The sequence below is a fragment of the Camellia sinensis genome, chromosome 7, assembly GCF_055761805.1.
Source record: "Camellia sinensis isolate YWXY chromosome 7, ASM5576180v1, whole genome shotgun sequence".
NCBI lineage: Eukaryota > Viridiplantae > Streptophyta > Magnoliopsida > Ericales > Theaceae > Camellia > Camellia sinensis.
The window spans coordinates 118189044-118211365 of NC_138967.1; the positions used below are offsets into that span (position 1 = coordinate 118189044).

At 36.4% G+C, this 22322-nt stretch overlaps 1 protein-coding gene and 1 long non-coding RNA gene across 5 annotated transcripts; one reads left to right on the top strand and one right to left on the bottom strand.

Annotated features, from left to right (window-relative positions):
* Positions 1-10662: 10662 nt before the first annotated feature.
* LOC114273511 (uncharacterized) lies at positions 10663-17672 on the bottom strand. The gene is made up of 4 exons (XM_082881044.1): positions 17258-17672; positions 15751-15959; positions 12470-12827; positions 10663-10820 (listed from the first exon to the last, which is right to left on the bottom strand). The coding sequence occupies exons 1-4, from the start codon at positions 17547-17549 to the stop codon at positions 10663-10665; spliced, it is 1017 nt and encodes a 338-aa protein (XP_082737170.1). The 5' UTR covers positions 17550-17672.
* Positions 17673-17895: 223 nt separating this feature from the next.
* On the top strand, positions 17896-22257 carry LOC145795277 (uncharacterized). 4 transcript variants are annotated; one of them, XR_014335902.1, is made up of 6 exons: positions 17896-18328; positions 18472-18578; positions 21325-21401; positions 21590-21737; positions 21830-21877; positions 22119-22257. It is a non-coding gene; the product is annotated as an uncharacterized LOC145795277 (long non-coding RNA). The 4 variants fall into 4 exon arrangements; XR_014335900.1 differs by having other exon boundaries at positions 21325-21737; XR_014335901.1 differs by lacking the exons at positions 17896-18328; positions 18472-18578 and having other exon boundaries at positions 20921-21401.
* The last annotated feature ends 65 nt before the right edge of the window (positions 22258-22322 follow it).

Consider the following 22322-nt stretch of genomic DNA (forward strand, 5'->3'; position numbering starts at 1 on the left):
TGAATTTGAAATTTGCATCTTTGACTTTCAATTCACAATTAAATATTTACACTTTCAAGACAAATTATAAACTTAATTTTTTTGGCAATCTAGCATTAATAAGACTAACGGAAATTGGCACATGTATCATACATAAAATTTTCTAATGGCACAATTAAAAGTGAAATGACAATTTTGGTGAAGGTGCAAGGGACCAAAGTTTAAAAAAATTAATTTAAACATTTAGATCATATTCACAATATTTATCACAAACGCAAGTAACACACCATAAAACCTATCATTTCCCTTTGTCACTCAGAAATGGAAAAGGCCACCCCAGCAGCACAAGGGTTCCTTGATTTTCATCTCTCCTCTTTGTCTTTCTCTCTCATCATATAAATTATTTATTTTGATATTATTAATAATTTAGTAGAAAAAAATGTTAATATTTAACAAATTAATTAGCCTAGCAAGAAAATAAATAAATAAATAAATAAACAAAATATATAAATAGAGTTAAAATTTGTGGGTAAATCAAAGTATTCGAACCTAGCCCAAGTTGAATTTACTATGCTCAAGTCAGGCTTGCACAAACAAGTTCAAGTAGAAGGTTGCCCTTGGACAACTCTTAGCACAACTTGGATTGGACCTAAGCAACTCCTCAACTGACCAAACTTACCCGAGTTGCACACCTACTGCTGAAGGATGAGAAGATTCACCTAGTTTGAAAAAAATGGACTCCCATGGGAGATAGGAAAAACCACACTAATCACACCAGTAGCATCAAAGCTTGCTGGACTGATCAACAAACTCTTGTTTTCACCAATCTTTCCTCCTCCCTTGGAAACACACTAGTGCAACCAAACTATGAAGACCAAAACTATCACGACCCAAACTCACCTCTATAGGTTTAGCGTCATGACCGACCAGTAATCTTAGATTACCTACAGCCTCTATTAACAAAATCAATTTGAGTATAAATTATGGGGCTTAACAGAAGCAATATAAGACTTGAAAATAATCCATTAAGCTGTGTTTATATGAAAAGACCTTATGATATAACTGTGCAACCATTCTTTAAATGCATACAATACAAAAGTTTAATACATTTAATCCATACATCAAAACTCTACAAGTCACGATTAAACAAGAACCCCATATACGAGTACCAAAACAAAATCTCAAAAACAAAAAAGGGTTTTGACTTTGCTTGGCTCCACTTGCTCCTTCTCAGAAGCTCTTCAAAAAGGCTGACAATTGGGTAGACACCGAGGCTTTCTCTTCTAATCTTGTTGTTCCGTTTGCTCACCAATATATAAATATTAGTGAGCTAGGGTCCAGTGAGTAATAACAGAATAAAGAGGTAATATGAATGAAATTCGATAACAATTCCAATATCAATTTCCAATTTCTATTCAAATCTCAATATCAATAGCCATTTCAATCCATTTGTGTGGCACATCCAATAGAGTAACAATACATCAATGACAATGGGATCACAAGGGTCAATCAATGGAACCACAGTGGGTCAATCAATATTCCATATTCAATGTGACCACGTGGGTCTAACATCAGAGATTTCTGTGTTTCAATTAATCCAATGGGCCACGGTATTGTTTCTCCCGGGCGAGGGCTAATAGGCCATGGTGTTGTTTTCCCCATGCAAGGGCCTGTTAAACAATGGGCTACGATATTGTTTCTCCCGGGCGAGGGCCTATTAATCATTGGGCCTTGGTATTATATCCCCCAGGCAAGAACCTCATTAAAGGATGCCACGATTACAATTTCAAAAGGAAACTTCATTCCTTCATAAGAAAATAACATTTCAATAAACCATTCAATCAATCACATATCAATTCCGAGAACAATAACAATTTCGAAAATAAAAATAACTTGAACATATCTTTATAAAGTTACTACTCACAGTGGGTTCTATCGACGCTAGGCCTTGGACGTCCACCTAAACGAAACACATAACAAATACACAATTGAAGTACCATTCAATAACCATTTCACTTTAATTCAACTCTTCTAATGTGTTTCTAACTCATTCCATGATTATATGAGTCCAATAAGTGCCTATGAGTACTTGGAATGATATGAGGATGCAAGTATGCACTTAAAAGAGTTAGTCAAAATTTGCTGAAAACAGGGTCTTTGCTCGAGCACAACTTTGGCCGCTCGAGCAGTGTACAAAACTCTCTGAAAGTACTAGTTGCTTGATTTTTAGGCTTGAACCAACTTTCTCTTGCTCGAGCCATGAGTAATGCAAAATAGGGTTTGCTCGAGCATAAGTTTTGCAGCTCAAGCCACCGTGCAATTGTCTGCAAAACTTATAGCGATCCCAGGTTTTTCCCCTTTATGTACAGTGTTCCGGACTTAGGATCCGTACTATTGGTTGTGGTTATATAGTGTTGTCATCCTTTAATCCCATATATATATGAGTTTTAGGATGTGTTGGGCAGGTTTGTAACAGGTTGGTTAAGCCTTGGTTCCATTTCTTGTCGCCCAGATTTTTAGTGATCCGCTCGAGCGGGTCTTCTTACGCTCGAGCTGAGTTTTCACACTTCCAGCATTTTGTGCCTCTGTAAAAGTACTGCAGGGTGGTTTTTCACGCTCGAGCGGGATTACTTATGCTCGAGCGGGCCTCTTGGCGCTCGAGCGAGTGTTCATGTCTGTAAAAGTACTGGGAGATGGTAATCTACGCTCGAGCGTCTTTTCTTTCGCGCTTGAGCGGGTATATTTTATAGTTGTGTCTCGGCGCTCGAGTGGAAATCTTTGCGCTTGAGCGGATCAAGTTTTTGTGTTTGACGCTCGAGCGTCCTATTCTCCGCTCGAGCGGGTCATACGTATATCAGTAGACAGCAGCGAGATTACACTTCACTTTTTCATCTCCTTCTTTTTCAAAAACCCTAGATCTGAGCTCTCTCTCTCTCTAAACAACTTCTCTTTAGGGATTGATCTACTTATAGTGTGTTTCTACTCTAACCTCTTTGTAAGAAAGGTAGGGGGTGTTGAGGGCTTCCTTTTAATCTGAAAAATAGTGGGTTTGGAGCACTTTGATTTTTGGTCATCTTCTCCTTTGGGCTTCTACTTTCGAGGTACGGATATCCTACTCCATCTTATGAATTTTGTCTTTAAATTTTGGCATTTTGATATGTTGGGGATGTTGGGTAATTTTGGAAAAGTTAGGGTTTGTCTTTGTAATTTAAGAAAGAGGGGTTTTCAAATTATTAAAACCTATGTGTATGTGAGTGGTTGAAAATGGGACTAATGTTGTTACATTGGTGAAACCAAGCCTTAGGGTTGGTATGTGAAATATGGAAAATGCCCTAACGGTATTGAACAATTATCTTGTATAGTTAATTTGGTGAAATGAGAAATTGAGTTGAGAATAATGAAATTGGTAAAGTATGGGATTGAATGGTGTAGTTGAATTAATTTATCACTCGCCTATGAAAATGTTGATATTATATCTATTTGATGCATTTATTTTCTGTTTAGAAATAACTTCTTTGGGTTATCGGTAGAGGATAGTCTTGAATGTTGTACACAATACATGATGATTAGGCGAGCCAAAACTAATCAATTGAATATGCCATCAAATATGGCGGATGGAATCATACATCAAATTTATGTATTGATTGACCCTGTATATGATATGTGTTTATATACTTTGTGTTGTGTGGGAGGAGATAGGGGATGCACTCCACGGTAAGGGAAGATAGGGGATGGACTCCTAAACCGGACATTGTTTGGGAGGAGATAGGAGATGTACTCCAATGATATAGCAAATATGTGTATCCAGTGAATTATTGATATAGCAAATTTGTATATCATATGTGAAGTATGGAAGTGATGTGTTTGAGATTGATATAGCAATTATGTGTATCTATGGTGAAGTAAGAAGTGTTTAACATGAATTATTATCCCAAATGAAATAGATGTACTATTAACATGAGATATAGTCTCATTGAATGATTGGTTAGGTTCTGAGCCACGTTTATGAAATGATTTGTATAAGTAAAGGAATATGAAATGAAACATGGACTTTATGTCATGGAAATGGATTATATTGTGATGTGGTTCATAAGTGTTAACCATCTATCAAATGCTATTATTTTAGTCATTGCTTATATTTGGTTTAGTATATTTCTACTAGGCTGTAGCTCACCCTATATGGGACATCATTTTCAGGTCCAGGTGATATGCCACCTCCAAGATCATAGCTTGGGAGGTACTGGGAGTAGAAGATCCTTTTTTATTATTTTTGTCATCTTTTGTTGTATTACATGTAAATTTAAGCCGAGGGCTTAATGTGTATGAGTTAGTACTCTCTTTTTGTAACCAAGTGTTGGTTTGGAAAGTTGTAAGCCCAGAGGGCATTTACTTTTGTTGTCAACATGTAATACTTTTGTACTTAATTACACTGATGAATGGAAAAGTGTTTATTTCTCTTCTATCAATGCTTGTCAAGAAAGAGGGGTTTTATGTATTATTTTGAGGGCGTTACAAAACTTCTGGATGCTAGAATTTTACGCTCAAGCGACACTTTCTTTGGTCAAGCTAACTGGTTGAATTCTAGAATTCCCAAAACTGTGTTTGAAGCTCAAAACATGAATTCAAAGGCTCAAAGCTTGCAAGTTTGGCACAAAAACATGGATAAACATTATGTGACATGAAAATACTCTCAATTTGAAACCAATTACTCAAAATCATGAACCAAATTCTAAAATCAAGCTTAAATCATGAGGTTGAAACCATACATGACATGAATCGCACTCTTTTCTTTTCAAAACTCCCGTGCATGAGATAAGTGTTAGAACTATGGAATACCCTCAAAATTGTCAAGTATAGCTTCATGCATGTGGAAGATTTCATGAAATTCAAACTCAAAATGACGATTCATGCATGCATGTACATAATCATGCTTAGTTCCTCCATAATCAAGATGTATTTAGCTTATACTTCCTAAATTCATGCAAATGGTCTCAAAACTTGGTGAATTCATTTCTTATATGGATTATTTACAAGAATTAAGTATGGTTTCCATACCTGGAATTGAGTTCAAGTGCAATCCTAGCTCAAATCTTCAAGTCTTCCACAAATTCTCTACAATTCTCTTCTCTCTCTCTCTCTCTGGAGTTGATTCGCCCTCACTTTCTCTCTAAAATCTCAGCCAAGTGTTGTATAATGTGAGCTCAAACATGATTAAGGCCTTATATAAGGTGTAATTAGCTTAGGCTAATTAAGCTTGCTTAGGAATAATTAATCCCACTCAATTTTAATTAATTCTAATTATTTTATTCCAATTATTTTGATCCAAATCAAATTGCAATTAAAGTTGCCATAAAATCCTAAATATTCTAATTAGCCAATTGAGTCAATCAATTTTGGTTTCTGAAGCCGTTTGGGCTTTCAATTTCTGATTCTAAATCGATAAGTAAACAGATATTCCATGTATCAACAGATAATAACCAAATTAAGCATATAATCATACAATCAAACACACAATCATGCAATTAAGCTTATTGAAATAATGTAATATAACATTATGGAGGTTGGGGTTGTCATAAAAACCATCACACCAGAGACCTAGCTTTCGCCATTAGCAAAGAATCAATCACCAACCACACGACTAACTAGAGGCAAAGCAGCTACTAACTTATCAACTAAAGGTGTGGATGAAGCCGTCAACCATTTGAAGGATCGCAGATCGCCATGGAAACCTATTTGCCCTCAATTATAGCCTCCATGGAAACAGCACTAGATCTACGAAGGGAAGGATTTGTCATTGTCATATCAAAGAGACTAAACTCTAATCACAATCACCAAAACACCTTTGTTGTGGAAGATCTACAATCCCAAAATTGAAATTCCAAAGAAACCTAGCTACTTAGAGAAAAACCAACATTGCAGTGAAACTATGATCTCCATGGATCACACAACATTGAATATACAAGTATCAAATACATAACAATTATTAAAAGTCGTACACTAAGTACACAAAAACACTAAATAGATATAGTTAATAGCATAGGTAAGTGCTCAAGCACATCCTTGTATTATTCTTTTTAAACTTTAAACAATATAGTGCTCTTGGCCTGAGTAAATAGTTGAACAACTATTACTCCATGGTTATGAATTCTCAACACAATACAAAAAACTATAAGCTCCTAGTCATCAATGGATTAGAGAAAACGAGAAATTTGAGGCAGCTTCACATCTGAAACCCCTTCGAGGATCTGAATTGCTGGACCCATTGTTGGCCTATGATTTTCATCTTGGATGCACCAACAAGAAACTCTACAAATTCTCCATACCTCTTCAACATCAACATTTTTCTCCAACTTATGGTCTGATAGACTAAGGGCATCACTGCCTTCTATGGATGCATTTGCAGCCCAAATTGGATAGAATTTAAGTTTCCCCTCTTTAGATTGATCAATATTTATTCTTCCCGACATCAATTCAAAAAAGCATCATTCCATAGTTGTAAACATCAGCTTTAGTTGTTATGTCTAACCTTAATATCCACTCTGGTGCTAGATATCCAATTCTTCCTTTCATGGTTGTCAGAACCCTCCTAAATTCTTGCCAAACAAGCTTGCCAGACCAAAATCCATTACTTTTGGGCAGAGTTCCAACATCTAATAGAACGTTTTACGGTCATAGTGTATGATACAATCCCTGCACTCTTTATGGAGATAAGCCAACCATGTGGTTATCCTTAGTAAAACTTTATACCTTGTTTTCTAGTCCATAACCTTTTTTTACCCCTTTTCTTGGAAAAGATAAGAATCCAAGGAGTCATGTTACCTTCAGAGCAAAACCCACAAAGCCGAACATGTCGGTTAGAACCAAGCATGCTAACTTTTGCTCGAACTTCTCCCCTTGGTTGATGTTTTCCAACTTCTCTACGGCTATCATAGTGGAATCAAGCAATGTTCCTTCGAAAACATAACCAAAACCTCCTCTTCCAAATTCTAGTTGAAATTTTTGGTTGCATTTTGGTTTTGGAGATTTTGAGAAAGATGATTGATAGAATGGGGCAAGGTGGTTTTCTTAAGGATTTTGAGATTGGAAAAATTGATTGCTCCATGCTCTGCCTCTCATCTTCTTTATGCTAATGTTACTGTTATTTGTTGTAGGGTCAAGCCTCAATAGTTAGGTTATCTTAGTTGTGTAATGTTGGAATGTGTCCCACATCGCCTAGAGTTGCTCCATCTGTGCTGATTATAAGACTCCAATTTCCTTCTCCTTAATACTTAGATTTTAAGAAGAAGTGTGGGATAGACTTTTCAATTTGGTATCAAAACTTGGTTGGGCCAGTAACTGGTTATAAGGCTCTAATATCAAATTGAAAAGTCCAACCCACACTTATTATTAAAACCCAAGTATTAAAGAGAAGGAAACTGGAGCTTATAACCAGCACAGATGGGGCAATTCCAGGCAATGTGGGACACATTCCAACACCGTTATGGACCACAACATACAATAGCCGGACAAACGACATACCAATCACTGGCCCAACCAAGCTTTAATACTAAATTAAAAGCCCAACCCACACTTCTTAAAACTCAAGTATTAAGGAGAGAAAAATTGAAGCCTTATAACCAGCACAGATGGGGCAACTCCAGGCAATGTGGGACACATTCCAACACATCTTCCTGGACCACAACATACAATAGTCAGACCAATGGCACACCACTGACAAGCCCAAATAAGCTTTGATATCAAATTAAAAAGCACAGCCCACACTTCCTAAAATCTAAGTATTAAGAGAGGGACATTGAAGCCTTATAACCAGCACAAATAAGGTAACTCCAAGCAATGTGTGCTTCTGTGCTTTCAGGTCATTTTAAGTTTGAAAGTGAATTTAGGGAAATACAACCTTATTCTGGTCAGGAAGGTGCCTCATGTTGCAACCTTGGCTAACATCCTAGGTTGTAAAGTGAGCATTGATAAGCCTTCCTTCAGGAGCCCCTTTCAAAGCAAAATCAGTGTGGGATTATATGGTTTAGAGATTTTGGAGGCATTAGAAAAGCCTATATCTGTCTATCTAAACGTGATAGATTGACATTGAATCAAAGCATCTTGTCCAGTCTTCCCATGTATTTTATGTCCTTATTCACTATCTTAGCTTTAGTTGTGAAAAGGTTGGAGAAATAGCAACATGACTTCCTTTAAGGAGGTATAGAAGAGGAATTTAGTTATCATTTGGTAGATTGTTAGACTGTGTACCACCTAGAGAGAAGCGGGTATAAGTATTCGCAAACTTAACCAAGATGCTCGTGATTTAATCATTGATGTAATTAGAGAAAGGGACAACAGCATCATATAAGTTACATTACCTTCAATAACTGAAATCAAGAAGAATAAGCTTCTTGCTATCTCATGGTCACTCATCACCATCCTTTTGCACACGGAGTTGTGAAAAATCTAGAAATCCCCTAGATGTTGATTTGTGATTATGTATCAATTTTAAGCAGAATATAACAATCCCAATCAAGCAATCAAGACAAAGAGACACAACGATTTAACGTGGAAAAAACCACAATTGGACACCTCCAACTGTGATCAAAAAACCACGGGCAACAGCCACAAGAACAATCCACTAAGAAGATTTAAAGGAATTACACAGGTATACTCTCAATTACCTAGCGAATCCACAACGCCTAATTGAACCAACCTCTATGTGCCTCTTCCAACCCCATCTTCACCACGGAATTGTCTTTCTGATGAGCCACTCCGGATTCCACCAAAGCTTCAGGCTCGAATTCTTCAGAATCCACAACTGAAGAATAACTCTCTCTTTTGTGTATAACAAACAAACCTTTGATGTACTCTCTTTAGATCATGAGTTGAATACTGAATAAAAACATCAAAGAAAACTAGCAAAAAATCTCCAGATATAAACCTTAAGATCCAAAAATAAGATCTGGAGAAGTTCCCCTAGTGTTGGGAGAAAACCAACTATTTATAGAAAACCAAAGCAATCCTAATTTCAGAAGAAAACCAACTCTTTAATCAAATCTGGAAATCTGGGATCGCGCGGTCCGCTCGAGCGTAGGTATTCCCGCTCGAGCGGAGACTTCAAATTCTGTGATTTCATACAGGCTCCACGCTCGAGCGTCGGTTTTGCCGCTCGAGCGGCGAATCACACCATCCAGTACTTTTTCAGGCGACTACAGAGATGCTGAGAGCTTCCAATCCCCGCTCGAGCGTCCCTTTCCCCGCTCGAGCGGGACGGCCAAAACTGGAAAAACTGGAAAAATATAACATGATCGGACAGGCAACTTTGAATGCATTTTTGCATTTTGCTTCGGGCCGCGAGCTGACCGGGTAGCTCGACCCCCGTAATAATCAGCGAAGTGGCAATCTTGAAAATATTTGCATCACAAACTTCTCTGAAAGGCTCAATTCGGGTTAGATTCGCATCTAAACACTCATAGCCTCACTGAAATAAATGTGCGAAAATAAATATAACTGAAAGGAGTTTTGTCAAACGGGATTGCCAAGAAATAAAACCTAACAAGTTGCAATAAAAGTCATGTAAAAAGTGTATTTGTCACCATCAACAATGCAACTAGGTGATGATAGTGTAAAACTCAAGAAGAAATTTCAAATGATCCTATACTTGAATTGTAATACCATGACATGACATACATAAACAGTGAGATGGTTAATGCAAACCTTTTGAGCCCAAAGTGTAAGAAAAGTAAGACATAACAAGGTCCAATTATAAACCTCAAGATTCATATCCATTCTGATAGTCCGTAGTATCAATCTGTGCGCAGTTCATAACTCTTCCTGAAACAAGAGTACCCATGAAGCCACATTAGCTATTAACTACAAAATATTAAATGGGAAAAAAATGTAATTTGTTATACCTGTAATTTCACTGAATTTCTGAATTTTATACGGGTATTCTCGGATGAAGCAGCATACTCAACATTAGCCATTTAGTTTTAGTGTAACATACTGCCAAAATGCAACTCGTAACTATTCAAGTCAGTCAAGTTCCAATATTTTTGCACCATGCCTTAATCGTCTCAATATACTAACTCTACTCACACGAACACCTAAAAAATCATTTTTCTTGTTTCTTCTTTCTATTCCAGCTTCAGTAGAATTATCACTTCAAAGAGTAGATTTGTTAAGGACATCTTTAACTCTTTCACAGCCTTTTCTCACAAAATTCTGACGTTAACCTTGTGACTGCAGATTTGCTCCCGAAAGGTGGCCAAAATAGTAAAGAGGATCAACGTAAGAACTTGAGGAAGACACAATACCTTTCAAGTTGGTTGGCTGGACAAGCTTAATAAACTCCTTTATCTCAGCAAAGCATGTGTTAGTGTTATTAGTGTAATATTAATATAATACAGCTGCACTATCTAGCTGTCATACTCATGTTGTTGTATAAATAATGTTGTATCTTTATGCTTTCGGTGGGTTAGCATCCAATGTACCCTATTTACTCTCTATAAATGAGAGTGTTGTAACACACACTAAACACATCAATCATAATACATACAATTTATTTTCTCTGTAATTCTCTCTCTATCAATTTATCTTACATGGTATCAGAGCTATAAGATTTAGGCCTATATTTCTTTCTCCCCGGCGGGCAGTCGGCCGGCAATCTTGCCTTCGCTGCCCGCTGGAGTTTTCTACACATACTCACTTGACGATCTGCATTGATTCATGATCAGACAGTCCAATTTTGTTGCTGCCCCTTTGTTTCTGCCGCCACCGAGCTCGCCGAAGAACTCCGCCATGCTGCTCTCGCTCAGTCACCGGAGAACTCTTCTGCTCAATCCTTGATGGTGTTGTCATAGCTACACGAGACCAACACATCCATTGACGGATGCCACTGGACCATTTCTACATCTTGTGTATGCCCTTGCAACACTGACACGCACTCAAACTCATCCCCACACCCGCTGGATCTCAACCCCTTTTTGGAGCTGTTCTACAACAGGAGGTCGTGTTTTTTTTTTTTTTCTCCTCAAAACCGTATGTGTCTGTGCATGGTGTGTGGGCTGCTGCTGTGTATGTGTTGTGGCTGTGTGTGAATGGTGTGTGTCTGCTGTGTATCTGGTGTGTGATAGCCGTGTGTGCTGTGAGAAGATGAAGTTGGTGGTGTGTGTGTGTATGAACTGCTGTGTGTTGTGTATGGAGAACCAACCCGAGAGAGAGAAGTTGGATGGGTTTCTCTTCTCTAAACCATGCTCCACAGGCTGTTAAAGCTCCAAAGCACTCTCTTCCGTCTCCAATGGACACCCTGGCCTTCCATCATTTTCTTCCACCAAACACTCACCTTTATTTTAATATTTCCAACCATTTATTTTAAACTTTTCTTCCACCAACCCACCGCTTTTATATTTTATTTTATCACATACCCATCATTTCTTTTACTTTTTCTTCCCGCCACTTTCAATCAACTTGTCTTGCATAGGCGGGAAGATTGATAAAAAAAATATATATATATTCCAATACAACACGGCACACCACTGGCAATACACATCTGCTACATCAGCCTTGTTTTATTCCCATCAGAGTCTACACCACAAAGAACACAAAAAAAAAAAAAAAAAAAAAAAAAACTTTTTTTTTAACATCTTCACTCTGTGTTGAGCTGTCTTGCTGCACTTTATTAATCCCTTTGTTTCAACCTCAAATAGGTTTCTATCTTCACACCTATTTGAGTTTGAGGGGGGGGTTATACATATATCATGGTGAGCATGGTTACACACCATGCGAACCACCCAAGCCACCCCATGGCGCACTTCCTAAGTCGCCCCCTTGGTGCACCACCTCGGTCAGCTTCTACATCGGTCCGGCATGACCCCGTAAACTGTCCCGACATTGATTCCGGTCAACTTTTACATCGGTCCGGCATGACCCCGTAAACTGTCCCGACATTGATTCCGGTCAGCTTTTACATCGGTCCGGCATGACCCCGTAAACTGTCCCGACATTGATTCCGGTCAGCTTCTACATCAGTCCGGCATGACCCCGTAAACTGTCTCGACATTGATTCCGATTAGCTTCTACATCGGTCCGGCATGACCTCGTAAACTGTCCAGACCTTATCTTCTCCAACGGTCTGACACGACCACACAGTGTCTTTAACAACGATCTGACACGACCATACAGTGTCTCCTATCCTATTTTATTTTCTATTTTATTTTTCTGTTTTGTTACTCTCTCCAAACTCAAGTTGGCTAGTACCTATCCTCCTTGAGTTTGAGGGGGCTGTTAGTGTTATTAGTGTAATATTAATATAATACAGCTGCACTATCTAGCTGTCATACTCATGTTGTTGTATAAATAATGTTGTATCTTTATGCTTTCGGTGGGTTAGCATCCAATGTATCCTATTTACTCTCTATAAATGAGAGTGTTGTAACACACACTAAACACATCAATCATAATACATACAATTTATTTTCTCTGTAATTCTCTCTCTATCAATTTTTCTTACAGCATGAATGATCAGAATATGGAACTGTATATATGTATTCATGATAACTTTCCATAGCTCTTGAATTATCATTAGGTTTATGCATATCCGTGTGGCTCCCAACTTTTGTACTCAATTTGCTTCTGCTATGGTGAGAAGACGAACCAAAAACATTGGTGTTCCCTTCAAGGGGTTTCCATGGAAGACCAGATGGCATAATCCCTATAGTTGGACGCATGATATTTAACCCCTCCAATGTGTCGATACTAAAACTGTAGCGAGGGACAGCTCGCACTCTAGTTACAGAAACTTTAGTTGTGAAGATGTCGTGGAACCCAAGAAGATCCATAATTTGCAGGCGTTCTGGCCAGACCCAAATCTTTAAAGAACAAGACAAGAAAATATAAGGAACTACCGGTGATAGCTCATAAGATTACTTAATATACAAATAAGAAGGATAAAAATGATATTATTTCCTTTCCACCACACCAAACTTCTTTTTTGGCAAAAAAATTGATATACAAGTCTTCATAACTATGCACATTATTACATACCAGAAAAACAACATTAAATTTAAAATGCGGTAGGCTGCATCCTGTATGACATCACATGACACGAGGGAGTGCAAAAGAATCACTAATTTTTTAGTCTAAGCTACCAGGATTGTAGGCTTACATGTAGTGTGCAAAAATAGTCAAACAGATGAAAGTATAAACTCTCCAGAGTACAGTATTTATGTAACCTATACCATATAGAAATAGAAAACATGCAGAACAGAGGGGAAAAAACAAGTAGGTACTGTAACCTATACCATATAAAAATAGAAAGCATGCAGAACAGAGGAAAAAAATGAGTAGGCCAATTAGTTCCAATCTTGAACTAATATAAACAAATTATGGTATTTCTCCAGTAGCTGCAGATTAATTTTCTGAGATAGTTAGCTCTATTTTCCCCAAAACTTATATTATAAATAAACAACAAAGTTGATGTGAAGAGCATCTGGGCTTGTTCACATTATTAAAACTAAAAGCAAGTTTGGGTTGCCATTCTACTTTATACGCACTGAAAGGTTACACTTCGCATAGAGACAACCCTAGCTGACACTTTTCCTTTCAGTAAAAAGTGAGCACACCTTTATTTTCAGTGCTTGTGCAATGTGAAGTAAAAGATCTTCTTTTCCCAAAGAGTCTATACCAATAATGATGTCATGTTCAGGATGAGAGGTAATCACATCAACAACCTGTAACTAGTCATAAAAAAGTAAATGAATAATTTCCATATACATAATCACAAAATGAAGTTCAACTGCGGATAAAACCAAAGCTCCATTCAAAGCATGAAACTTATGTTTGAAACTATTATTCACAGTTGGAAATTTCAAGAAACAAGTAAATAGGCATGCCTAATCATTTTTTTTTCATCCACATATTGCTCGAAATAGAGAGAACTCAGAACATATTGTGCCTATTTCTAAGATTTTTGACATTTTTACTTTAGTCTGATGAAATCATGATGAAAAGTTGAAACTAATTTAATTAAAGTACTTAGAGAAATTTTCTTTCAACAATTAAATATCCAATAAATTCAGTTTTTGTTTTTCATATTGATCATGTACCAACAACACATTTCTTTTAGCATTATAAACATTTTTTTACATTCTATCCTGCTAAAACTCCACTCGCCTTAGATTTAAGTTTACTATATTTGATTCTTTTTCCTCTCAAGGAAACTTTAAAGAAAATATATTGGAAAAATTGCTTAATTCATCTTTTTGGAACGAAAATGTACCACATTTTAGAACGTGCGTTCTAAAACATACATCACTAAGGTATCGGCATTTTTTGGTGACACTGCTCCTAGTCATATGGTGTTAGCTAGTGCCACATGTCAGAGCTAATCAATAGCATAAACATCTCTTTAATGTCTAAAATGCCTAATATTGAAACCAAGATTCTAGATTGCCTCACTAGCCCAACCAAGATCTCTAGGTTGCCTCACTCGCTTGGTCAAGATCTCCCTAAGCAATCACCATAAACCCATCTCCAATTGTGAATTCCATGACTTCTCCAACATGTCTAAGGTCTCAAAACAAGCTACCTAGGTTGGGAGTAGGGCTAGGATCTTTGCACAAGATCATTGAAGGATCGTGGCTAGGAGACTAGGATCAATGGACTGTTAAGGGGCCTTTACCCTACTGATTGTGGTACTCCCTTAACCAACCTTAATAGACAAAATTGTTAACTGATCAAAGACATGAATCTAAGAAGCAGTAACATAGACGCGCACGGATATAACACGAACACACCAACTCGGCAATTTTCAAAAAATGCAAGACACAACCTTTGAAAGACACGCACAAAATATATAATTTTATATGTTTATTATAAGTTATATATATGAATATATCATTGAAAAATATTAGAAAAAAATACAATATAATACTAATTTCAATATATTTGCATTATTTTTTTTTTATCTTGTATCCTAAGTTATTTTGTTCAAATTTATAATTAATTTCATATTTCTAACCAATAGACATGTGTGTTTAAGGAATGGACACGTGTGTCCTCCAAGTGTCGAAGAGTGTCTACATCTAAAAAAAAATTAAAAAATAGTACATGTGTTGACAAGTGTCGGACATGTGTTAGGATGTGTCCGACAAGTGCCAGTGTCCAACATGGACACGTTAGTTTCTTAGAAGTGTCCATGCTTCTTAGCATATGATACTCGAATACCTCTAAGATGCCATAACGTACTAAGGTGAGGAACTAGCCTGTGCTATTGGCTAAAGAAGGTTGAGGGACATAGATCCCCCATGTCACGGGATCCCTTGTCAAGAGATCCCAAGAGAAGCATCTTAGGGCTAAGAGATCCCCAATTGTCACACCAAGGGGACTAGGCCACCTATCCTCCCTCAGTTGACCTTAACTACCCAAACTCCCTATAAAAGGAGATCTTATGCATATAAGACAAATCAACAACACTTCTTTGCAACATAAGCTCAAAGCTCTCTCCAATACCATTTTCTATCTCCTCTTCTAGGGCTTCCCTTGGCACTCTCCTTCACCTTGGATATTTTTTGACTTTATTTAAGAATAACAAAAGACAACAGGAATTATTCCGAGCTTCTGACATCAAAAACATGTTAGACAAAACTAGTTAATACGAGGCTTATTAAAATTTTGGTTAAAAAATAAATCTTAACAAATAAGTTAGTAGCTTCCGATAGCAATCAGCGTAGTAGTTTAATTCTACTTCATAAATTTAACTACAAAACTTCCACAAGAGAAGTAAACATGCACCTGTTGAGCAGCAACTTCTCGAGAAGGAAAATAATATGATGGATTACAGTAAGTATTGTCCAAGTAAAGAATGTCAACTTTATCATTCCCAAGAGCACTAAGAAGCATGCTCTTTCCAATCTCTGCCCTCTTACCAGTTGTTTCCCAGCGAAAATCCCCTGTATAAAGCATGCACCCAAACTCACCGCGAAACAAGTACATGACTGCGCCTGTCAAGTTGAAAACCATGAACAACTTAATTATGAAACCCTTTGTCATGACTATTTCCCACAAGAAAGAAAAAGATAGAAGAAAAAAAAATCCTTTAGCACAGCAACTCAACCTAACATAACATATTGATAGATAGGATCAAGCACACAGATAGGCAATCTAGCACAAAATAAAGTAGAAAAATTAAAATTAAAAAGATTAAGCATAGTAGTAGACTAGTTGCTCTTGACACCTGAAAATTCATTTTTGCCAAGTAAAATTAAAAAGATTGAAGGCACATTGTTTGATGGAGAAAGATATATATGAGCTAGTTGACCTCATATATCTATTCCTAATCAATCCCTTGCTCCCCTCTCTCCAGGACTTCTAAACGAAGAATTGAGGGTTCCAAACCTTGCTCCATATCAATCTAGTCTATCCCTCTTTCCCAAAACCTTATGGATGGTTTATAATAAAACCAATGTTTGAAAAATATGATTTTCAAAGCCTAAAGTTACATGATCTATTGAATCTTAGACTTAAAGTAGTTAAAAAAAATTAAAAAGTTCCTCCAAGGTGGATGAATTATGTACATGCATAAGTTCTTCTGCATCAATGCCTTAATAGACATGTGTCATTGATAATGAACTTTCTGGCATGCAGCAATTTGCTGTCTTTGTGGTAATCCTAGTTAACAACATATGATATAGACAGCAAAGGTTAACCAACAGAATTTTAAAAGTGAAAATGTAATTTGGTTATTAATTTCAACAATTATCTCCTTGATAAAATAGGCTCTCATTACCTACCTACTATGAAGCACAAACACTTTAAACTAGATATTGTAGTCATTTCCAACACCGACACACCAGGACATGTAACGGACATGCCAGGTGACATTTTTTTTTTCCTTGTTGGATAATCACATACAATCATATGTCCTGCCTCTGGATACACCCTTGGACACATTTGACTTGTGATATTTATGCATGTTCAAGAAAAAAGGAAATTTAAAAGCAAAACTAATTACGCAACTATAATAACTATAACCAAATATTAATAGAGGCAATAATAATTCATTTTCCACATAACACATATCTGACAGAAAAAACAATAATAATAATAATAATAATAATAATAATAATAATAATAATAATAAACTAGTAACATAATTATGATCAATAAAGATAGTAAATACAGTCATGTTCACAATTACTGTTGTGGCCAAAAAAAATGCAGTCTTGATCATCACAATATAATGTCACATTCGACCAAAAACAAACTCCAAAAACCACAGTTAAGCTAAGAAAAAGTGTACCCGGACAGTGATCAGCATCGATGGCGATGACATTGACGGTAGTGTTCGATTCGGTGGTTGGAGAGACCAAAGGGATTGAATTCCATTGACCGATATCTAAAATTCGAAGCAGAGAGAGCTTGAAACCGGGGAACTTGGAGGCGAAGAGTTTGGCGGTGATGCGAGAGCAACAGAGAGGGCCTCGTTTCCAGGTTGAAGACAAGCCATTGGTGTGATCGGCGTGGAGATGTGTGAGGAAATACACTTGTCTGCCTTCGGACCACCGTTCCACCGATATCATACCTATGTCCATTCCCTCAATTTTGACCTACAGAGAGAGAGAGAGAGAGAGAGAGAGAGAGAGATTCAAATTCTAGGGTTTGAAGAACGAGTTAGAAAGATGGAGTGAAGAACATGGTGTGAATGTAGGATTCGTTTGGCGGGGTTTGTATTTTGAATTTCGGTGCTATTTTTATGGGGAAAGTCTATAGTACATTTTGTATAAAAAATGCACGGTCCATACAAAATCAATGGTCACTACTAGAAATATCACTTTTTGCGTTTATTTTTTTGCGACAGATGGTTTAGTGGTCGCAAAAAATAACTTTTTACATTAAAAAAAAAAGAAGACCCGCGTTGTTAAAAAACCATCTCCCCTTTTTCACTTACTTCCCAAATCTCTCTGTATGAACTCTCTCTCTCTCAAAATCTCTCTCGCTCGACTCTCTTTTGACTCTCCACCCTCTCTCGCTCGAATCTGACTGGCCACAGTCGAAGCTCTTCATATGCATCGCCATTCTCACACTCTTCGGAGCTTCCAAAGCAAATTAATCAACCACAACACATTGTAGCGATCTTCTTCTTCTTCATCTCTCTCTCTTTCTTCAATCGCCGGAGCTTCCACGGCTGCTTATTCCGCTGTCGGATCAGTCTTCGTCGCCTTCAAATCCGTCGAAATTTCTGCTCATTCTAGCAATTTGAAACTCTCTAATTTCCGACATTGCTCTCCGATTTCAAGCCGAGTCGGATCTATTTAGCTCTGACATAGCCTTAACTCGCATTGCGGATCCCGAAGCTCCTTTGCTTCGTCTGGTAATCATCACTCTATGTTCTGTTTAATGATATCACTAAATGAATTGAATCGAATCAGTTAATTTAATCTATCACCCCTGCTTCTCTCTCTATCTGACTTAGGAAATCTAGGTTTTCAATTTACTCTCTCTCTCTCTCTGTAGGTATTCGTTCTCTTTGTTTTGGCAAATCCTCTGATCACTGGTCGAAGCTCTCCTTTGGATCACAAGCTTCGAAGTTTGCAAAAAATGTGAGGGATTCACAGCTTCAGGTGCGTCTCTTTCGTTCTTTTTCTTTACATTATTTAGCTTTCTTGTGATATTATTGTGTTTGGTTGCCGAGAAAATGTTGGTAAACGATCTCTTCTTCACATCCACTGAAGCCAAGTATTTTTCGTGAGGTTCAAATTTTAATTTTCTCGCATTTTATAAAACACAGGACAGCCAGTATGTGATAATAATATGAGAAGGTTTAGAATATATTGGCTTTCTGAGTCTACTTGTTAAAGTCGATGTTTTGGAAGAGTTTTGGATGATGTGGTTTGCTGCACTGAGGTTTGCAAATGTGAATCTGACCAAGTTTGTGCACAAATATTAAAGCATAATTTATCCAAATATTAATCTGTTCTTGTTCTTGATGTGCACAAATATTAAGCAGCTGACTTTCATTCATGAAATCATTGACTACAAATTCAATGTTAGTTTCATCTGAGCAGAATCGAATCAATCTTCATCACAAAACTAAAGCTACCGCCAGCCTATGTTAGATGAACTTTCTTATTTTTTTCACATTGTATCCATGGTCATTGGATATGATAATTCCATAGTCTGATATGGTTATAAGATTCGTGTTCGACTCTCATATCCAAATAAACAAATAGATATGATTTTTAGGATTTTTTAAAAAGAAATAAACTTACATTTAGTATCGAAGAAGATTTTTTCTTACATAGTTCTTACATCTCACACGTAATGTAACATATAGGACATGTTTATAGTATATCCATATTTATCTTTTAGATACATATCCTAGTATTGTTATATTTAGAATTTAAATTTAAATATGCTTGACACTCATAAACACCTGCAGTCAAAATTCGTATTGTAGTCCATAATATATAACATGGCTTACCACGTCACAAAACATTCACTTTGGTACATGATTAGTGCTGGTGATCAATAATAATGTTACAATCACCATATTTCCTTATCATCTTTTGTCTTTTTTATATTCAAAACTGCATTGATAGCAAAGCATGAGTGGTGAAATCTATTAAATTAATACAGTATTACCAGATACATATTGTGGTAAGAAAAAATAGTTATCATATTAGCAATCAGGTGAAGACACTGCCATGCCATGTGATTTCTGCAAAATCATCCTCAATCTGTTCTTTCATGTTTCAAGAAATACAACTTCTATGGCCAAGGCAACTCAAGATCTCTTCAGCCCTGATTCCTGGAAAGCTGTACCACCTATGTCAAATTCTTTAGATCTCTTGAGCTTGAAGAATGTATATATGTAATCACATTCCTCAAATTCTTTAGATCACACCGATCACATTACCATCTTGAATTTCCTGACCAGTGTTGCAAAATGTATTTGCCTTCATGAAAGATATAATAGTAGTTATCGCAACTGTAGCCTGTCTCTGCCTTGCCTGATCTTGAATTTCCTATGCCTCCTTCGCTTTCCCTTTTGATTCAAGACAGTTATTCGAATCTCTTTGATTTGTCCTCCTGGCATGGCATAAAATATCCATATGGATCGATCAACAATTGGATTTTAATTCAAAAATCATTATGTGTTGTGTTGGGGCAGTCTTTCTACATATACCCAGCAGTGTTGTCTCAGTGGCATAATCAGTAGTGCTTGTGAAGCGAGTGCAAAGAAGAAAATTGAAATAATTTTTTCAGAAGAGAACCGAGTGCTAAAAGTTAGACATAAAACTATGTTATGCAAATTTTTTTGTATATTACTTTTTATATCATACTATTTGTTGCAATGACACAAATTCTTTGGATTATGGACTTTGAGCTTCTGAATATTCTTTGAAACTTTAGAACATGGACTTCTGGCATGGAAAAACTGATTTCAGTGTTCTAGGTATTACCATTATTCTAGTATCAATTTTTTTAATCCCCACACTGCTTGTCAATTGTATCCTTTCATTTGTGTGGTGTCTTTTTATGCTGCGAAGTTGATGAGCAGCATAAAGATATGTAGATTAGCTGAAATTTTCCCAGCCCAATCCTCTCAATTAGACTTTTGAGGCAATTATTCGTATGATGTAACCTACTAATACAGTTACTGCTTCCTTTTTGTTTATCAAAAAAAAAAAAAAATATAGCCTTTTACTTCTTTTTGACCCTTTGTTGGCAAATTGAGTACTTATAAACGCTGAATGTTATGAGAAAGGTCATAAAGTTGACTAGGTTGGGTGATCTTCCATTCTTAAGTCTCCAACTTTGCTCTGTTAGACCAGAGATGATGATGATGATGAATTCAGAGGAGATATAATGAGTCCCTCCTCAAGAAATCTTTTGCCATATTCTCAATAAGTAATGTCTATGTAATGTAGAACCAAAACAAAAACAAGGAATCTTTTTCCATATCATTGTCTATGTAATGTAGAACCAAAACAAGGAAGAAATTGGGGATCTCAATCCTTGACAAATATTCTCAATAAGTAATTTTCATCAAAGTCTAGTTTAAACCATTTCATAAAAGCCATATATATATATATATATATGCATAAGCACTATCTAGTTAGGCTACATGTCTTACTGTCTTTTGACGGATGCTTGCATTACTAGAAGGTTTGAGTATTATAATCATAGCATCTGATGAAAGGAGTGGTTTTAAAGTATTTTGGATCTATAAGATCAATGGTTGCATTTTTTATTATTATCTGAAATGTCCAAATTTGTTGTTCATTTATTAAGGTATGCATAATTATGCTACTTACAATTGTCTCCTCCTCTAGTAGCTATATTTAATTTTCTTTGAGTTTGTAGATCACTGCAACTGGTGAAAAAATTGGGCTAAATCATTTCAATCCTATCAGACCTCTGGGTTGTGGAGATACAGGCAGGTAATGAATTTGACACTTTTATAGCTTGCAATTGGCATTATATGGTGACATTCCTGCTGTTAGTCTAAACTTTGATACATTATTTTTACTGTAGTAGCTCATAACCTTTCCTGAAGTGGCATTTAAAATTTTGTTTTTTAAATCCCAGATAGTGAGATTTACTCTTTTTTTTTGAATTTATGTAATAGTAAGAGAAGCCCTTCATTTATTGATGAGATCACACAGCGTGTGACACAAGACGTTGAGTCTAGGTTCACTACGATGATCAAGAACCTAACGGCACGCGTTTTGTTCTTAGAGTCATAGGGTATGGCTGGGAGTATGAGCTTGAGAGAGGTGCAATACTTACAAATTGACGAATTTTACGTTTTATCAATTTGCATATATACATATGGAAATTATTAACACATTATACTAACATATTGTAGGTGTCAGATGCATCTAGTGGGCAGCAAGCTTCAAAAGAAAATGAATAGGTATGCCACTCTACTAACATATTTATCTTGCTTTTCTGTTTCTTGCTCTGTCTTAGGAAGTTGAAATTCTAGTCATGTTTAGGGTCTTGAAGTTTTGTACAAAGCATCAACTCATTTTGTGAATTTTGTGAATTTTGTTTCCCTCAATGTTTTGAGAAAAACAATTTTGTGCATGCATGAACTAAACTTTTTCTATGGAGCTGATTTTTTGTTACTAATATATTGATGTATATTTTTGCAGGTAGTGTTGAGGGAGTAGTTGATATGATTGAGTGGGTGATATTGAGAGTTAAATTCAGTTTTTTTTTTTTAGTACTTGAATCTATTAGTATTTTGTATAAATACTTTTAAGAATGGTTGATGGATATTTGTTTTGTGTGTATCGAAGTTTATATTTTGTATGCACATTTTTTTTTTTTTTTTTGAAGAAAGATAATTTTTTTGA